Source organism: Ictalurus punctatus, chromosome 11 (assembly GCF_001660625.3).
Source record: "Ictalurus punctatus breed USDA103 chromosome 11, Coco_2.0, whole genome shotgun sequence".
NCBI classification, from domain to species: Eukaryota; Metazoa; Chordata; class Actinopteri; order Siluriformes; family Ictaluridae; genus Ictalurus; species Ictalurus punctatus.
Window position 1 is genome coordinate 28,321,199 of NC_030426.2, and position 20,545 is coordinate 28,341,743.

The 20,545-nt window shown below is 40.3% G+C and overlaps 2 protein-coding genes across 13 annotated transcripts in view; one reads left to right on the forward strand and one right to left on the reverse strand.

Moving 5' to 3' along the window:
• Positions 1 to 8,331, forward strand: part of itpr1a (inositol 1,4,5-trisphosphate receptor, type 1a) — a 66,405-nt gene extending 58,074 nt beyond the window's left edge. For 11 of the 12 annotated variants that reach the window (XM_053683865.1, XM_053683866.1, XM_053683867.1 and 8 more), the window contains 11 exons: positions 399 to 591; positions 1,583 to 1,705; positions 1,876 to 2,051; positions 3,339 to 3,503; positions 3,688 to 3,877; positions 4,212 to 4,301; positions 4,627 to 4,739; positions 4,958 to 5,123; positions 6,363 to 6,523; positions 7,613 to 7,774; positions 7,870 to 8,331. In XM_053683865.1, coding sequence (XP_053539840.1) covers positions 399 to 591; positions 1,583 to 1,705; positions 1,876 to 2,051; positions 3,339 to 3,503; positions 3,688 to 3,877; positions 4,212 to 4,301; positions 4,627 to 4,739; positions 4,958 to 5,123; positions 6,363 to 6,523; positions 7,613 to 7,774; positions 7,870 to 7,956 — 1,626 coding nt within the window. In that variant the 3' untranslated portion in view covers positions 7,957 to 8,331. Of the gene's footprint in view, positions 1 to 398; positions 592 to 1,582; positions 1,706 to 1,875; positions 2,052 to 3,338; positions 3,504 to 3,687; positions 3,878 to 4,211; positions 4,302 to 4,626; positions 4,740 to 4,957; positions 5,124 to 6,362; positions 6,524 to 7,608; positions 7,775 to 7,869 lie in introns of all 12 variants that reach the window. The other variant, XR_008397234.1, reaches the window with a different exon arrangement.
• A 329-nt stretch (positions 8,332 to 8,660) lies between these two features.
• On the reverse strand, positions 8,661 to 18,096 carry pfkfb4b (6-phosphofructo-2-kinase/fructose-2,6-biphosphatase 4b). The gene is made up of 14 exons (XM_053683877.1): positions 17,855 to 18,096; positions 15,891 to 16,007; positions 15,451 to 15,547; positions 15,265 to 15,331; positions 15,092 to 15,166; positions 14,925 to 14,981; positions 14,675 to 14,796; positions 14,254 to 14,461; positions 12,566 to 12,712; positions 11,506 to 11,610; positions 11,112 to 11,241; positions 10,871 to 10,933; positions 10,552 to 10,616; positions 8,661 to 9,984 (listed from the first exon to the last, which is right to left on the reverse strand). The coding sequence occupies exons 1-14, from the start codon at positions 17,982 to 17,984 to the stop codon at positions 9,925 to 9,927; spliced, it is 1,443 nt and encodes a 480-aa protein (XP_053539852.1). The 5' UTR covers positions 17,985 to 18,096; the 3' UTR covers positions 8,661 to 9,924.
• Between the last annotated feature and the right edge of the window lie 2,449 nt (positions 18,097 to 20,545).

A 20,545-nucleotide genomic window follows, 5' to 3' on the forward strand; every position in this document is an offset into this window, starting at 1 on the left:
GACTGTCCACACATGCTCTTTATATATAAACTCAAATTTGAAGAAAGTAAAGGCTTAAATATGAAAACCAAGCACAGTGATGGAACATAAGTACAGAGATGTGGTGAGTGTGAAGGACATATAGCGTGTGATTTACACCTTCGTCATCCTCACCACACCATTCAGTAAGCTCTTGTGCCCTGTGGATGGGGGTAGAGTCACACCATATCACACTGGGTTTTCCTTTAAGCTGTCACCTTTAAGTTTATCTGATTCAGTACGGTATTGTAGTGAGAGTATATAGACTAAACAGTGTAGACTAAACAGATTATTTATTTTCTAGGCTGTGATCACTTTGTTTAATTATGTGTGTGTGTGTGTGTGTGTGTGTGTGTGTGTGTGTGTGTGTGTGTGTGCAGATTGTCCGTCAGGACCGCACCATGGAGCAGATTGTGTTTCCGGTCCCACATATCTGCTCATTCCTGACAAACGAGTCGAAACTGCGTGTGTATTACAGCACAGAGAGAGACGAGCAGGGCAGCAAAATCAATGACTTCTTCCTCAGAGCAGACGACCTGTACAGTGAGATGAGGTGGCAGAAAAAACTTCGAGGTATAGGCCCCGTGTGTGTGTGTGTGTGTGCGCACATGTGTGTGTGTGTCTGTGTGTGTGTGTGTGTGTGTGTGCGCACGTGTGTGTGTGTGTCTGTGTGTGTGTGTGTGTGTGTGTGCGCACGTGTGTGTGTGTCTGTGTGTGTGTGTGTGTGTGTGTTGACTTATCACTCAAAAATCTGGAATGATTGAAAGTTGCATAAATGTTTTGTCTGATATTAATTGTCCCCCTGGAAGCCCCGCGCCCTTTCCCTCATCTCACATTAGTAATGTCTCAGCCTGTGCTCTCGTCTCTACTCCATTTTTCCCATTAGCTAGATGAAATGAAATAACTTCCTTGTTTTTTGTCATGATAAATGGAGAATATTTTGAGTTTATTAATGTGAAATAAAATCTATCAGTGTGTGTTCCACTTATCTAATATTACACATGGATATATATATATATAACATCAGTTAAAGAGATTTATTAGGAGTGCCACTAATATTTCGGAGATGAAAATGGTCAAAAACAGCACTTTTGGTTTTTGGCCAAAAGAGAAAAAAATTATTTAAATTTTTACCTAAATTTATTTTAATTAAATTGTCAAATCTAACACTTCCCAAATATTAGTCATGTTAATAATAAAGTGGATAAAAATGCTAGACGTTAGATATGAGTTTTGTAAAAGGATGACAATGATGGGAAGTATGAGGAAATGGAGGAAGGTGGATATAAGTAGAAGCACAATCTAGTAGTCAGTGAGCGGGGAGAGGTTAATCAAACAGAACCACGAAAGTAAAACCAGTTCAAACACAGAGCTGTGTGTCCTGGCTTTGGACCTGGATACGGATAGAAAGACTGAGAGTTCTGTAAGATTCATGAAATATGTTCTGGCGCTGGTTTCATGGATACATAATTCAGTAATATATGGACTGTCATATGTTTTATACTGTTTACTGAGGTTTTACTTTTAAAGTGCTATCAATTTTTTTTGTGTGTGTGTTTTTCAGCCCAGCCGGTGTTGTACTGGTGCAGTAGGAACATGTCGTTCTGGAGTAATGTGTCATTTAACCTGGCTGTGCTGATTAATGTGCTGGTGGCGTTTTTCTATCCACTGGAGAGTGTAAGCGATAGTGAGTGATCATCATCATCATCATCATCATCACCACTTCCCATACCAGCAGAGAACACACAGCCAGAACTGTCTAAAACACTGCAGCAGGAATCCTGTAAATGTTCAGTATACAGTGTGTGATATATGTGTGTGTGTGTGTGTGTGTGTGTGTGTGTGTGTTTGTTCCAGGTCACTTGGAGCCATCAGTGTCTCTGTTACTGTGGGGGTGTGTGTTTGGCTCGTTGGTGTTTGTGTTACTGTGTCCCAGTCCGAATGCAGTGAGGGTTCTAGTTATCTCTTTCGTCCTGCGCCTAGGGTTCTCATTAGGCCTGCATCACATGCTGTCTCTGCTGGGAGCCTTTAACGTATGTGCACACAGACCTCCAACACCTCACTGCACATTTCACACAAGATCTGACCCAAACCGGAGCCACCAGAAACAATAACAAAATGGAAAGTCCATGCTTGTAACAAATTAAACTGAATGTTTGAACAACATTCTGAACACATTATTAACAAAGACTCTGTGAAACTGGTACACGTATGATCAGCGTTTGTGTTTTTACATCTTTTCACAAATGAAAACCTAAACTTTTGGGCAAGTTCATACATAAAACACACAAACATATTACAGTGTTGTTGAATTCTCCAGTTAGGAGATGTTGATAAATTTTCTATAACATTAGCTCTGTGTAGCTGCAAATCACACTAACACACACACTCTGACTCGCTGTAACACACTCTTACTGGCTGTAACACACTCTGACACCCTGTAACACACTCTGGCTCACTGTAACACACTCTGACTCACTGTAACACACTCTAACTCGCTGTAACACTCTAACTCGCTGTAACACACTCCGACTCGCTGTAACACACTCTGACTCGCTGTAACACACTCTGTAACACATTCTGACTCGCTGTAACACACTCTGACTCGCTGTAACACACTCTGACTCTCTGTAACACTCTCTGACACCCTGTAACACACTCTGGCTCACTGTAACATGCTCTGACTTACTATAACACTCTCTGACTCAATGTAAGACACCCTGACTCGCTATAACACACTCTGACTCGCTGTAACACACTCTGTAACACATTCTGACTCACTGTAACACACTCTGACTCGCTTTAACACACTCTGACTTGCTGTAACACACTCTGACTCGCTGTAACACACTCTGTAACACATTCTGACTCACTGTAACACACTCTGACTCGCTTTAACACACTCTGACTCGCTGTAACACACTCTGACTTGCTGTAACACACCCTGACTCGCTGTAACACACTCTGACTCGCTGTAACACACTCTGACTCGCTGTAACACACTCTGACTTGCTGTAACACACCCTGACTCGCTTTAACACACTCTGACTCGCTGTAACACACTCTGACTCGCTGTAACACACTCTGTAACACATTCTGACTCACTGTAACACACTCTGACTCGCTTTAACACACTCTGACTCGCTGTAACACACTCTGACTTGCTGTAACACACCCTGACTCGCTGTAACACACTCTGACTCGCTGTAACACACTCTGACTCGTTGTAACACACTCTAACTCGCTGTAACACACTGATGCACAAACAGTGTTTCTGCATGTCTGCAATTTTGTATATAATGTGTGTTGTGTATTTTCAGGTGTGTAATAAGATCGTGTTCCTCATGAGTTTTGTGGGAAACAGAGGGACATTTACACGTGGTTACAGAGCCATGGTGATGGACAGGGAGTTCCTCTTTCACCTGCTTTATCTTCTCATCTGTACACTGGGCCTCTGTGGACACGTCTTCTTCTACAGCTTACTGGTGACCTTTCAGTCAACCTTAACTTTAACCTTTGACCTCACCATATTTCTTTAATCCTGAAACATTAAAATGCATAAAACCTATGCAGAGCCTATGTACTGCTGAGTAACACTGTGAGTCACTGACCTGTGTATTGTGTATTTTATGTGTGTGTGTGTGTGTGTGTGTGTGTGTGTGTGTGTAGTTGTTTGACCTGGTGAACAGAGAGGAAACGTTGCTGAACGTTATTAAAAGTGTGACGAGAAACGGTCGCTCCATCGTCCTCACTGCTGTACTGGGACTCATCCTGGTTTATCTCTTCTCCATCGTGGGCTACATCTTCTTTAAAGATGATTTTATACTGGAGGTGGACCGTATCTCTAACGCCACTCTGGGTACACTGCACACACACACACACACACACACACACACACACACACACACACACACACAGTCACTATAATTTTATTGTAAATGATAAGTGCATAATTGTACTTTTTCTCAAATTGCAAAAAATAGTTTAGCGAAAAAGAATGAATCTTCTGTTAAACTAGAAAACACACAGAAGTTATTGATATACACAACCCTAATGCTGAATTCTGATCCTCTGTGTGTGTGTGTGTGTGTGCATGTCCATGTGCATGTCCATGTCTGCACGTGTGCGTGCGTGTGTGTGGGTGTGTGCGTGTACGTGTGTGCGTGTGTGTGTGTGTGTGTGTGTGTGTGTAGAGGAGGGGGTGAATCAAGCGAGCAGTTTCCTGTCTGATGGTTCGTGTGTGTTGGAGAACGAGACGTGTCTGTCTGTGAGCACAGAGGAAGGTAAAAATTATTTCAGTTTATTTTGTGTCTTAAATAAATAGCAATTAAATGAGTAATGAGTAGTAATTAATTAACATCATAAAGTTGCAGTATACAGTACACAGAGTGTCAATTTCCTTTAAGCTGAATTTCTTTTCATTTATATATATATATTCCTCATCCAGACATCAGCACAAGCTCCAGTCTGTGCTCATAAAATTTAGGAACTGTTTCAGTAGATTTACATTAGACCGCTGAAAATAGATTTTCTATTTAAATATTCTGAACATTTGTACAATATTTCATCATTGACAGTGTGTGTGTGTGTGTGTGTGTGTGTGTGTAGATGATGTTGAGAGAGCGTGTGACTCTCTGTGGATGTGTATGATCACTGTTCTGAGCCACGGTCTGAGGAGTGGAGGAGGAGTCGGGGACGTCCTACGCAAACCTTCAAAAGAGGTATTATACACACACAATGTAGTAAAATAGACTAACTACACGGTTAGTAATGCTCAGTGAGAGAGTTAGTATTTAGTTTCTCAGATTTAAGTTGTTGACCAGAGAACGTTACCAGCCCAGTTATCTCCCCTCTCACTGTCTCACTATCAGAGCTATAATTAGAGTAAAACCAGGTAGTGCAGTATGAATGTGTGTGTGTTTTTGTGTGTGTGTTTCAGGAGCCCTTGTTTGCTGCAAGAGTGATTTACGACCTGCTGTTCTTCTTCCTGGTCATCATCATTGTGTTGAATCTGATCTTTGGTGTCATCATCGACACGTTTGCTGACCTGAGAAGTGAAAAACAGAGAAAAGAAGAAGTGCTGAAGACCACCTGCTTTATATGTGGTGAGAACACACACCCATACACACACACACACACACACATACACACACACACACACCCATACACACACACACACACACACACATACACACACACACATACACACATACACATACACACACACACATACACATACACACACACACACACACACACATACACACACACACACACACATACACACACACACACACACCCATACACACACACACATACACACACACACACACACACACACACATACACACACACACCCATACACACACACACACATACACACACACACACACACACACACATACACACACACACACACACCCATACACACATACACATACACACACACACACACACACACACACACATACACACACACACACATACACACATACACATACACACACACACACACACACACACCCATACACACATACACATACACACACACCCATACACACACACACATACACACACACACACACACACACACACACACACACACACATACACACACACACACATACATACACACACACACACACACCCATACACATACACTCACACATACACACACATACATATACACACACATACACACACATACCACACACACATACAGACACACACACATACACACACATACCACGCACACGCACACACACACCCATACACACATTCACATGCACTCACACATACACACACACACATACACACATACCACACACACACCACACACACACACACCACGCGCACACACACACACACACACACACACACACACACACACACACATACACACACCCATACCACACACACACACACACACACACACATACCACACACACACACGCACACATACACCCCACACACACACATACCACACACACACACACACACATACAGACACACACACACACACATACCACGCACACACCATACACACACACACACACACCCATACACACATACACTCACACACACACACACACATACACACACATACCACACACACACATACACACACACACACACACACACACACACACACACACACACACACACACAGTTTCTATATTCTGTTTCAATTCAGCAACTTAGGGTTAGGGATATTTTCTGTATGATTTTCATTGCAGTTTACATGACTGTTTAAATAATTAAAATAAAAATTCTACTGTTTGTACGTATGTGATGCCTTAAATTTGTAAAGGTTCAACTGTCATTAATAAGAAGTGTGTGTGTAGGGTTGGAGAGAGATAAGTTTGACAACAAGACAGTGACATTTGAAGAGCACATTAAAGAGGAACACAACCTCTGGCACTACCTGTACTTCATCGTGCTGGTGCGTGTGAAAGACTCAACGGAGTACACCGGCCCGGAGAGCTACGTCGCTCAGATGATCAAGGTGAGAGGAGACTTTTATCAGGACTGTCGCATGAATACACTGAAGTACTGATGATAAAATCAGAGATCTTTAACAAGAGAACCAGAAGGTAACACAGACATGAGGACTCCCTGGGACATAATGCAGCCAGTCACTCCACCATCAACACACCTGGGTGAAGGTGTGAAAGTCTGTGTGTATGTGTGGGGTGGGGTGGGGGGGGTGTGTGTGACAGCATCCAACATCCCAGTTCACCACAACACTCTCTACCTGTGATCCTCTAGATCTGCTCCTTTACCTAAGAAAAAACTATTCACTAAAATCTTGAGTAAACAAATATGTTTTCAGTCTGGACTTAAACACCGAGACTGTGTCTGAGTCCCAACACTAATAGGAAGACTGTTCCATAACTGTGGGGCTCTATAAGAGAAAGCTCTTCCCCCTGCTGTAGCCTTCACTATTCCAGGTACCAACAAATAGCCTGCATCTTTTGATTTAAGTAGGCGTGGCCCATCATAAAAGACCAAAAGTTCTCTCAGGTACTGTGGTGCGAGACCATTCAGTGCTTTATAGGTTAATAATAGTATTTTATAATCAGTGTGAGATTTCACTGGGAGCCAATGCAGTGTGGATAAGATCGGGATGATGTGGTCGTATCTTCTGATCAGAGGTCAGCAGAAGGTCATTTACTACTTTAACTAACACTGTCTCTGTGTTATGATGAAGTCTAAATCCTGACTGATACATTTCATGAATGTTGTTCCTATGTAAGTACGAGCAGAGCTGCTGTGTCCAACCTTTTCTAAGATCTTGGAGATAAAGGGAGATTTGATATAGGTCTATAGTTGGAGGATGTGATTTTGTTAGAAACTGTAAAGCACTTCTGTTAGTTGCTCTGGATAACTCAGTCTGCTGAATGCGTAAACATATTTAGTTTAAATTCAGGAGCTTGACTTTAGCATGATGAACTGAAGTGAAACACATACAGTCACTGAGGAGAGAAAAGAAGTGCAAGTTAATTTTGTGCTGTTTTCTTCTTTCCTTTCTCTCTCTCTCTCTCTCTCTCTCTCTCTCTCTCTCTCTCTCTCTCTCTCTCTCTCTCTGAGACAGGAACACAATCTGGACTGGTTCCCCCGTATGAGAGCGATGTCTCTGGTGAGCAGTGACTCAGAAGGAGAACAGAACGAACTTCGCTCCCTGCAGGATAAACTTGAGTCCACCATGAGACTCGTCACCAATCTGACCAATCAGCTCACAGAGCTCAAAGAGCAGGTGTGTGTGTTACACACTAATTGTGTTTATATACGTGTGTGTTAACACTGTGTGTAGGTGTGTGTTTACATTGATTATGTGTGTGTTGTGTATAGATGACTGAACAAAGGAAGCACAAGCAGCGGATTGGTCTACTGGGAAACCCTGCCCACCTCAATATTAATCCACAGCAGCCTGCCTGATGGACGGAGACAGGAAATAGTGTGTGTGTGATTAATCCGGATGCAGCCTTAAAGGATGAGGTTTTTATAGGGTTATTGTGTTAGTGTTTTTTCTAACACATTTATATTTTTGATGTGCATTTGTACTTTTTCCCTGTTTGCAGAGCGCTGGTACTGAACCGTGTTCCTCACCACACCAGAACCTCATTTATAAACCAGAACTTCGTTTATAAACCGTCTACTTTACAGTGATTTGTGAAAGGACTATTTAAAAATGTACCGCGCCGTTCCATTCCCTGTGTGCACAGAAACCTTTTATATCATAATCATGTCTATCTTTAGGATTCATTTAATGCACATCTTTATAAATAAAGCCTCTGATTTTATGGATGAAAAGGTTTATAATAAATCCAGATGTCAGTAGACTTTGACATAGCAGCTGTTAGAACACGTGTGATAGTTTTCACTTTTTTAAATCGTGTATTCAGGAATGTTCCAGACATTTCACACAGACACTGTAATTAATCCTGATGGAGTTTTTGCACTGTTTTTGTCACTTAGTGTTAATTATGTGGCGTGCTTTTTTTACTGAAATTATTTATCAGTGTGCCTTTATACACTTATTTAAACACATTTATACACATGCTGCCTGTGTGCATGATGCAATGCTGTAACACACCAAAACTATTATCCTGTGTTAATATCAGTAATAGACTGAAAACAGAGCTTGTTAATTCACTTTATTCAAACTATTTTTTTACATGTTTCAGTGAACTGAGTCACGAGTGTTACATTTCTCATAAGAAACGCTTTATTTTCATAAACACTACTAAATGTTAAACAGAGAAACCCGAACATAAAATACACATAAAAGTGCGTTTAAGCGTCAGATCCAGATGTTTTAGTCCTGATTTAAGGCCCATTCATGAAGCAGCGCTGAAGACTTGTGCGCATGGGAAAGTAATACATACATTTACATACATCCAGAAGGTGAGACACGGTAAAGATAAAGAGCAGTGATGATGATGAAGATGAAGATGATCTGAGTTCTGGCTTCACTGTAAAATTATAACAAACAGCTGAGGAATAAATCTGTACACCACTTTCTCTCAACGTGAAAAAAATGAGTTTTATTTATTTCCTTCTCACAGTTTCTGCGTCTCTGTGGAATGTTTAAGACACCACACACACACACACACACACACACACACACACAGGCATGTTTGTGAACACGGTTTTTGTGTATTCTTTATACAGACTGTAAATATACTATACATTTGTGTTACAGTTAAATATAAACAGAACATAAATCAGAAACTTGGGATGATGTTCATCACCAAAATAAAAGCTCTTTGTGTCCAAATTCAAATCAAATTTTATTTGATTGTGATCTTTCTTTCTCTCTTTATTTCACATTTTTTATCCAAAAACTGAACTCCTCACTCTCATCAGATTTGAATCTGGAGACGTTCCCCTTTACAGCAATGAGAAACCAGAGCGGGGTTAAAGGGTTAAAATCTCCAACTATGTTGTTGTTAAACCAAAAAGAAACTCACATATTAAGGCTCTAAATAAAGTTTTGCTTTTGGCACAGTGGATTTTTTTTTTATTTTTCCCCTCAACAACAAAAAAATGCCGTTTCAACATTTTGAAAAAAAAAAAATGTAAACATCAGGAAAATGTAGAAAAATGAGGAAGATAAATGTTTCAGTTGCACAAGCTCACCATCATGTACATGCATCCTGTGTGTGTAAATCTCAGTGTAACACACACACACACACACACACACACACACACACACACACACACGTGTTAACTACAGGACTGGATTCCAGTCATCACAGTTTGATTATTATGACGAAAAGTACAAATCCTTCACAGTGTTACAGGAGGATAATGAAGGATTATTATTAAGGAGTAAACAGGAGTGTGTGTGTGTGTGTGTGTGTGTGTGTGTGTGTGTGTGAGAGTGAGAGAGTGTGTGAGTGTTCACTGGTGTGCAGGGACGGTGAGTAGCGCCTCCGAAGCCAGACGAGACACATCCACGTTCTGTTCAGAAAAAGGAGACAGCAGCAGTGTGACAACCGACTGTGTATTCATTATTTACTCACACCAGGAGGACACACACACACACACACACACACACACACACACACACACACACACACGATTCACACTCACTGCTAAGACTTCATAAACAAACACATGTGACACTGTTTTAATTAGTATGGACTACACGTAACATAGCACCATATTTATGGACTCAAAGTGGCCTGTGTGCGACACCACCGTCATCAGGGTCATGGCTAATACGGAGTACTGAATACCGAATACCGAGTACTGATTATGATTATGATTCCCCCGGGCACCTGCTACCCTGTCATATGGCGGCTAGCAGCCAGGGAGGGTGAAGGCTAACACACGCCTCCTCTGAGACACTGGGCTGTATTTATTCGAGCTGCTGTCCATCACAGAGAGGTGTGGAGGTGTAACACAGTCAGGGGGAGGTGTTATCTGCCCATCTGCCCTCTTCCTTATATATGAGCTCACAGACACCCACCACTGGCCTCCCACCCAGACAGAACTGAATCCAGAGCATGTGGTTCTGCAGCGTACCTCAGGTTTGTCTCTGTGTGTGTTCACTGCTTCCACATTCAGACCCACCGACTCCACTTTACAGCCTAACAAACACAAACACAGGAAAACCACACCTTTAGACCACCGTCTATTAATGACCAATTAACTGCTGCTCAGCACTGTTTATATGTACACATTATTTATTACTTTATTACTGTCTTAACAGCAAGTTTCTTCAACATTTATAAACAGTAAAGTATTGAATGAGGTAATGAATTAAACAACAGCACAAAACTAGATTCTTTTTCTGAGATCTGTAAATTTCAGAGGGGGTGTGTGTGTGTGTTCATTTGCTCACCATAAGCCACAGGTGTGAGTTTCAGCACTGTGTGTAAGGGACATTTCAGATACGGCAACTCCTCTAAAAAACAAAGTAAAACCCATGCAGACGTTCAGCCATGTTTACTCACGGTTTCTACAGCAGCAAAATCATGGAGGTCCAACTGGTGAGAACTGATATCCACAATATTGTTTATTCTCTTATTTCCTAAAATCATGGCGCAAGGAGTAAAGTTAATTTACTGATTTTTGTTTCTCACCTGCACTTTTGTCCAGGAAGTAGGCGAGGAGGCAGCGCATGACGGCCTGATGACAGATCACCAGAACATTCTCCTGCCTCTCCAACTCCATAATCACAGGCTCCAGACGCTGCACCAGATCCTCATATGACTGCACACACACACACACACACACACACACACACACACACACACACACACACACACACACACACACACACATTTCTATAAAACTGGTTTGTGTACACTATGATATGCACATCTCATCACTGACCCATGTACACTTACAGGCCTGTATATGAGATTATATGACATTAATGATGATGATGATGATGATGATATTTTGACTGTGGACCCCACGAGTAGGTATGTTTGTGAGGGAGGAATTTAGGACCCTGTGGAGTGAGCACTGTACCTCTCCTTTAGGGTAGCGATATCGGAACTTGTCCTGATCCCGCAGTGCAAATTCCAGAGGATAATGTTCCTGTATCTCCTCATACATCATCTCCTCACACACGCCCTACACACGCGCACACACACACACACCAAGACAGAGCAGGCACTTAGGACTGAAGTATACATTTGCCAGCACATTAGGAGGTTTTGTGTGTGTAAGCTCGCATAGTCTTCATACTCAATTCTAACATTAGTGTGTCCACTAGGGGGCAGTGCCACATTAACCAACCCAGAAAAGAGCACACCGCAAAAACAAAGCATAGTTCTGTTTCAGGGTACAAATAAACACACACACAGAGTATATAATAAATAATAAATGTACGATAAGTCAGGAGTAACAGTGCTGGGGAAATAAGAGAAAGCTTGTGTGATTAATTATAAAGCAGGTGAATTGCTACTGAAGTGGATTTCACTCGTCGAATCGAGCGGCTTGTGTAGTGAAGCGTTTTAATTTAAAGACAGTTAAAATCCACAATTCTATCAGCCACAGAACGCTGATGATAAAACTGATTTAATGTTCATGGTGCTGCTGCGGTTTACACACTATGGCTCTGCTGAAGATGGGTTAGAAGAAGAAAGTAAAGTATGGTGTCCCATAACCGTTACGTAGGAGATGTTCACCACACTACACTTTCTAAAAGCAGTGAGGTTAGGGGTAGTGGGGGATGTTTACATCATGAAGTGTTTACACTTCACTGTTTATAGTTTAATTCCTCAAACAAGATGTACTCCGAACAATATTACTTTGAAACTGTAATAAAACCTACAGAAGAAAAGTAAACATTTCTGGGCTTGCAACTGGACACACCTGTCAATCAACCAATCAGCATTATCCTGGAGACCAGTGGACACAGAGCATTGCACAGTGTGTTTCTATACCACATTTACCCAGAATCCCATTCTCTAAATCATAACTCAAATTCACCTCAACACACAAGTATAAAGAAGCCCTCAAACACACACTTCAGGACAGAGCATGGCATTCATCTCTCTCACACACTCTCTCACACACTCCTTACAGCATCAATCTCATTAAGAGCTTTCCACTGTTCGTAGGGAACACTGAGTGCCTCTGCAGTCTGGATGGTTCGCTTCATTTGACTCGTCCAAACTTTCAGATCCTTTATGTTCTGTTCCTGAATGAATTTCCCCAAACACGCAGCAAACTGAGAGAGAGAGAGAGAGAGAGAGAGAGAGAGAGAGAGAGAGAGAGAGAGAGAGAGAGACACACACACACACACACACACACACACACACACACACACGTCTGTGTGAGTAACACGAACACACAATACAATCAACAATCAAACAGGAACTAACAGAACTTCTGAGGTTCTGGTTTATTTTAACCCGAGTGGGGACTGGAACGGTTACCATGACTACAGTAAAATTGACATCATTAACGCCATAATTTGTGTGTGTGATAACCAGCTGGAACCAAATCAGTGATTAAAAAAATAATTTTGAGGTTTAAACTTCATTCTCTATAATAATTTTTTTTTTTTAGAACTGCGACAAAATTTACAGAAAATTAATTTAAATTAGGGCTGCAACTAACCATTATTTATTTATTTATTTTTCGGTTAATCGGATGGGGAACAAACTTTCAAAAACTAATGTGTTCCATTTGAGACGATATTACCTTTCTAAAATTCATACAGCAGACCAGTGGTTCTCAGCCTTTTTTGAGCTCTGGAGCCCTAGCATATTTCGAACAATCCACAAGGACCGGCCACACTCCACAACAATTATAGTCTATATATTAAACAGTCACTTCTATATACACGTTTCTTTATTTTATTAATATTTCACACTAATAATATTAACATTAAAATTGAATCAAAACATTTCAAGATTTTATTTTTTACATTTTATTGTTGGTGTGACATTTAATTTGACTCTCTGAATTATCCTTTGTTTATTTTATCCATCAATGCGACACTTGAACTTCTCTACCACTCAGGTTTTTGCAAATTATCATTTCATTTGTAAATAAATCCATCAATGAATGTCAGCTCATGTGATTTGTGAATAACCAAATTGATTAATTTTAAAACAGCTCATTTGAATATGTTTTGATACATTTAACAATTTTTTTTTAACACACACACACACACATACATACACACACATATATATACATATATACACACATACACACACACACACACACACACACATACATATATATATATATATATATATATATATATATATATATATATATATATATATATATATATATATATATATATATATATATATATATATATATATAAAAATAAACTTTATTTAAACGTTTTTAAAACTTTCCTTTCCTACGGACCCTCTACAATTACACCACTGACCACTAGGGGTCCGCGAAATCACTGCATTAGACGGTGGAGTATATAATGCATTTGGGACACATCTTTAGTATTTACTCTCCGAAGCATGTTTTCGGAACAGAAGTAATGTAATGATTAAATGTACCGCGTGCAGAGCGACTGATCCATAATGAGATTCCTTACAATGAGTTTCATAATCGATTATTAACGATTTTATCGATTAGTTGTTGCAGCTCTAGTTTTACCTGACATTAACAGAAATATAATGACATGAAACTAACAGGAGGATGTAAAGAACTCAGTAAAGCTGCTTGTGTTTGTGGTGTGCACAGACACACACACACACACACACACACACACACACACACACACACACACACCTGCTTGCCACGGGGGGACAGTCCTGAATCGCCCCCGATGCGGCCCCGGATGTTGAGTTCGCTCTCGCCATGGCGACAGAGGTAGATGGAGCGTGGAGCGATGTGAATATTCATCAGGTAATAAACGATGCGACTCTGAACGTGGTCAATCACACGGTTTACTAAATATCGCATCCCCACATCCATCACCTTAATGTAGGACAGGTCCCTGTAACAGCACGTGTACACACACACACACCTCAACAGTATTACAAAACCCCTGCCTTGTCTAACTACACCTTTAATCTTACAGTTTTCATCTAATCTACATTTCTGAAGATAAAGATGAAAGATCTTTGGAGATGAAAAAGTGAAGATGAGAAAACATTAAATATCTAAATGATAATTATATTAATAATTATGAAAGTGAAGATGTTCTGACCGGTCCAACACCTCGTCCAGTGGCTCGTACAAGTTCTCATAACATCTAATCCTCTCCATAAAGTCCTGAACGGCCTCCTCAGTGTTACAGTCAATATAATCAGGACTGTTCAACTTTACCTGCTGCTCTCACACACACACACACACACACACACACACACACACGATGCATTTTTATACACTATTATTCGTAATTATTCATGAGTAAAAGTGTAAAGTTTAAAGAAATTCTCTGTAATGAATGGTCTTACAACAATGTTCTGAGCAATAACCTCCGGATCGTCACACACTGACTCAACAAAAAACACCTGTAACACAGATATGAAAATAATGTGTATTTATAGTTCAGGAGGAGTTTAAACACCGCGTCGTCTTGTTCTGTAATCAGTATTAAATAAAGCTGCTGGATTGTTTGCACCTTGTAACCATTTTGTTCAGCAAATCTCATGATCATTTTCCTTCTCTCTCTCGTCGTGTTTGTAGCATCAAACACCTGCCGAATAAATTATAATAAACACATCAGCTTTAAATTTCCTGAAGAGTAAAAATAAAGATGTGGACATTTATAGTCCATGTATTCATTTCACTCACAGCCACTTGTCCTCCGTCCACACCGAGGAACTGTCTCACATCATTCAGAGCAGTCAGAGCACACTGTCTGAAACACACACACACACACACACACACACACACACACACACACACACACACACAGTCTCGAAAAATACTAAATTACTCAACACCATAAAGACAAACAGATAGAGCATGTCATCTTACTTCCTGATCTTTAGTCCCTCTTCATTATCAGGACGGAAAAACTCAAAGTTCCTGTAGACTTTCATACACTCCCTCCGGTACTGTCCAACATTAAACTCTATATACACACACACACACACACACACACACACACACACAATAATAATAATAATAATAAGTATTAAAGATGTGATTTTTCTCACTCAGAGAGGAAGTGAAATGAACAGATGATGAACTTTTGTCTTCAGTTAAATGTTTGTGTATGAATAAACGTAAATGTCTCCTTTCAGAGATGGAACTTATTCTGTAATGGAACTTCTACACTTCAGGAAAGTGCAACGTAACCAGAACTTTTTACTCTATTGCTGCAGTGTGTGAAAGTTAAATATAATCACCCATAAAAACAGTTTTGGGAGGAGTGAGGAACAATGGAGAACTTCAAGAGAACTTTTTAAAAGTACCTTTAGTGGGAACACCAATCCAGTTGAGGTATCGAGTGAGTTTTTTAGAGATGTAGGTCTTTCCTCTAGCTGGCAACCCCACAGTCACTATGAGGGTGGGACAGTTAGTCATGCAAACTGAGAGAGAGAGAGAGAGAGAAAGAGAGAGAGAGAGAGAGAGAGAGAGAGAGAGAGAGAGAGAGAGAGAGACTTTTATTGACTTCAGAAAGGCTTTTGACTCCATTTGCCATAACGGCTTGTTTTATAAAATATTGGAAAGTGGTGTAGGAATAACTCGTATGATCTCATTAACACCGTGTACACAGGAAACAAGTGTGGAATAAGAATTAGCAACAAACGAACAAATTTCATCTTTCATGAGTGTGGACTGAGACAGGAGTGTGGAGTGAGACAGGGCTGATGTTTAATCCGACACCATTCAATACATACATCAACGAATTGGCCTCCACAGTAGACCGGTCATCAGCTCCTGCTCGCTCTCTACACCACTCAGAGATGAAACTCCTGCTGGATTACCTGGACCCACTCTCTCAATCTTAAAGGTTCACAGAAACACCACGAACGACGCACGCTAGCCGAGGGGAGAGACAGCTACGCTATCACTGGCTGGGTTGCAGATGTCATTATCTTTTCTTCTGCTCTGCTCAGATCATGTTCATGTAAACTGGAACTCATACAGACATTTACATGCCTTGTTCTCAGCATCAGAGGATGTTACTGTTTCGGTTTCAACACCTTTACTGGTTTAAAATAAACAGCATACCAGTAACCTAGTGGCGTAAAGCTCTACCACTCAGTACCGACCGGGTCCGTTCGGTACATTTACATTTGTTCATTCAGCAGACACTTTTATCCCGTGCGACTTACAAATGAGGAAATACAAGCAAAGCGATATCAATCGGAGAACAATACAAGTAGTGCTACTGTACAAGCGTCATACAGTACCGCTCAGTACCGCTTCCGAACAATGATTATCACAATGATTACGTATTTTCCAGCGAGGGCAATGACACAATTGATTAGTTGGTCCTTCGTTGTTGTCCTGAAGACCAAACCGTGTTCACCCTACAGACGCGATGTGGCCGTATGCGCCCCAGACCACCTCCGAATGTGATTAGATCCGATCACAGTGCGTCTTCAAGACACATTTGACCCTGTTCACACTGGGACATCGTCACAAAGCGGCTTTACAGGCCTGTGACCTGTTCAACCAGGATGCAGGTTAATGTCAGGTGTGTTCAGGTGTAAATGAGGACACACCTGAGCACTATTAAATGCATCCAGACCCTGAACTCAGTGACAGAACTCAGATCTGGAATCCTGAAACATCAGACACAGAATGACCCACTTAGTGACTGTCACTAATTTGATGACTTTTCAGACCTCCTTTATGACTTCTTTAAAATAAAAATAAAAACAAATCCTGCAACTTTTTGAACAGATCCAGAAGGAGCAGGTTCACTTCCTCCACCACCAGTGTGTAAAGCCACCGACCAATCACTGATCAGTGATTGGTCGGTGGGAATAGCGCTGATCAGCGCTGTTCCCACCAACTAATCACTGACCCACGCTGTTCCCCCTGACCAATCACTGACCAGCGCTATTTCCACCGACCAATCACTGACCAGCACTGTTCCCACCGACCAATCACTGACCACAATTGAATATGCAAATTAGTCTCTGACACAATCTGACGACTTCCAGCGACTGTTTTGAGCATAGCTAAACAGTTTTCCCAGAGAAGAGGACTGAAACGGATCTGAAGTTGATTGCATCACACCCCGGGCCTCCTGTGAGCGGGAGCGCGCGCCGGTTTACATTCTTCCAGGCGACAAAGTGATTATTATTACACAAAAACACACACACTCGCGCGCTAGAATTTCTATAAAAACAATAAGTTCTTAAACGCGTGGGTTTCAGTGGTGGTGACACACACACACACACACACATACATTTCTACCCACCTCTTCTCTGGGAAATGTGCTTTTCCGGAAGTCCGTTCTTGCACGGCATCCATATCTTATGCAGCGGGTTCTGCGCGAGCTCCCGGGGCAGAGCTACCGGGGTTAAAGTGATATCTTCAGTGGAGTTCATGCTGGTGGAGCTCACATGCCGCTTCTGACTGTGAAAGAGCAGGAGAACTGATGCGGCTTTAATGTGGAGCTTTATGTCATATCAGCTGAGGAACCGCGCAGTGACTCTCCACCGTAATCCCGGTATAAAACGCGCACAGCCCCCCACCCACCGGGTAAGGGTTAATAGGGTACCGCAAATCTAGAATACTAAATAAAGTGTGTGTTAAAAAACAGGTATATCTATATATGTTAAACTATTCTAATTATTCATATTTATTCTCACGTGACTGCTTTCCTGTTAAGGTACACGCTTCATTATTTCCTGATATGCTAATGATTAGTGCATGTATTAATCCCACATTGTGGATTAATTAGTACATATTTTAAGATAAGCTTATTTGTGGACCTTATTGTAAAGTGCTACTGATTTATTTTATGGACATATTCTAACTACTGAACTTTTAGACTGATTATTTATACATTTCTCTTTTTGTTTTAGAGTTATTAATTTAAATGAGCATTCAAAGAGGTTAATAACTCTATGAACTGAAAAATAAATATAATAATTTGGACTGTGATTTCCACCACTGTAATGGAATATATATTATTTATATATATATATATATATATATATATATATATATATATATATATATATATATATATATATATATCTATATCACATGGGCTGCTTTGAGAATCTTGGCTATAGAGAAAAATGAAAAATTCTCTACGATGTCCAAAAAACAAAACAAAAAACAAACCCCAGATGTGAAACATTTACTGGATTTACTGAGGTATCAGTTAAATACTAATTGAAATTTTAGTTGATTAAATTGAACCATGGTTCTATTCTAATTTATTAGATACAATAATATATATATATATATATATATATATATATATATATATATATATATATATATATATATATATATATATAATAGTAATTGTATATCAGATACATGCCTGAATGGAAATCAGTTTAATCTAATCTAGTGTAAATCAAGTCAATTTAAATATAATGCAATTTAATGAAACTAATTAAAGTATTCTTTTGAATTTAGCAGTGTTTCTGGTTTGGGTTTCTGGAAGAGAGAAATGCTTTAGTGGATCTAATAAATTAATTTTCTGCTACAAATTTAACAAATGTGTCTACTATTTACATCCTTAAATATATTCCTGAAATAAATCTGTGCTGTGATCATAAACATGTCCTTAAAATGTTTCTCCACTGGGAAAGGGGTTTTTATTGTTGTTGTCGTTGTTGTTGTTGTGTGAGCTTATTGAGTATTATTGAGTAAAGTACTGAACTGAAAGTCAGTAGTCACTGAGAGAGATGTTAGTCTAAGATGTAGAAGTTTGCTGATTTAAACAAGATGCATCACAGAAGTTAAAAAGCTGTTTGATAAAAACACGTTTTAAATCTACCGTAAATACGCTGATAGCTGCGCGCGAACTCGAGTGAGAAAAACAGCAGGTTCACATGCCGAGCACATGGGTGGCGAATGTTGATGCGGCTCCGTCCAATCAGAGCGCAGCTCTTCGGAGCGCTCAGCCAATCGCAGACCGGACACAGTGCACGAAGAGGCGTGAACAACACACAGCACACACAGTGCAGTAACCGGAAGTCTCGTGCTTTTCAGAGAAAAACCGCAGGAACCAAAAGTGTTCAGTCCATGATATTAATATTGTGTGCGTATTATCAATGTTTATTCATATTTCTGTAATATTAATCCGGAATCATCAAATATCACGTGCGCTTTAAATATATTTCTGCAATGTAAAACTAATGAGATAATAACTCATTGATATTTATATTTCCTTGTGTGCTTTTCTTGCAGTAGTACAGGGGTTCCAAAACTTTTTATGCAAATAAAAAGTAGGACTAAGACCCCAGCCTTAAAGCATCATGAAACGCTAAACTACATTTTCTGAGATTTTAACAGAGGTGTTCGTAGCGCACATCATAAAAGATAATCTTAGCATCTGTTAATTTTAACTGTAGGAGAAAGCGGGTTAATTTTGAGTTTCTTTCCACTATTTTCGTCTTCCTGGTTTAAAATCTCGGTCACAGGCAGTGAGCTGGCAATGTACTATAGTACTTCGATGACATGTCGGTGTCTCATAATTATTCATGAGCCTGTGTGTTCTTATCCTATGAGAAGATGCTGTCTCTAAATTATTCATGACAGCACGTGGTGCCTTCCTACAGATGTAGTAGATGAGAGGTTCTGATGGGTCGGAGGTATTGTTTCAGTGGTGTAAGAGTTCGAGTATGTTTATTCGGGAGAACTATGAGAATTGGAGAAAGGAGGACTTCGGACTTGCTCATGAAAGCAGTTTGTGTCTACACAGTGATGTGGTACTCAGTCCCGAGGACTTTTCCATCCCTTCAAATCAGATATGTGTCTAATTTTAACCCTAACAGTTTTACTTGTTTTTTGAGCTAATTAAACCGCTTAAAGCTCTGCGGGCCGTCGCGTGCAAAACTATACAATGAGAGTCAGCGTTGAAGGGAAGAACCTTCGCCTTTTATTCATGAAAAACTTGAGCCTGTTAGCTATCTACCATTCCAAA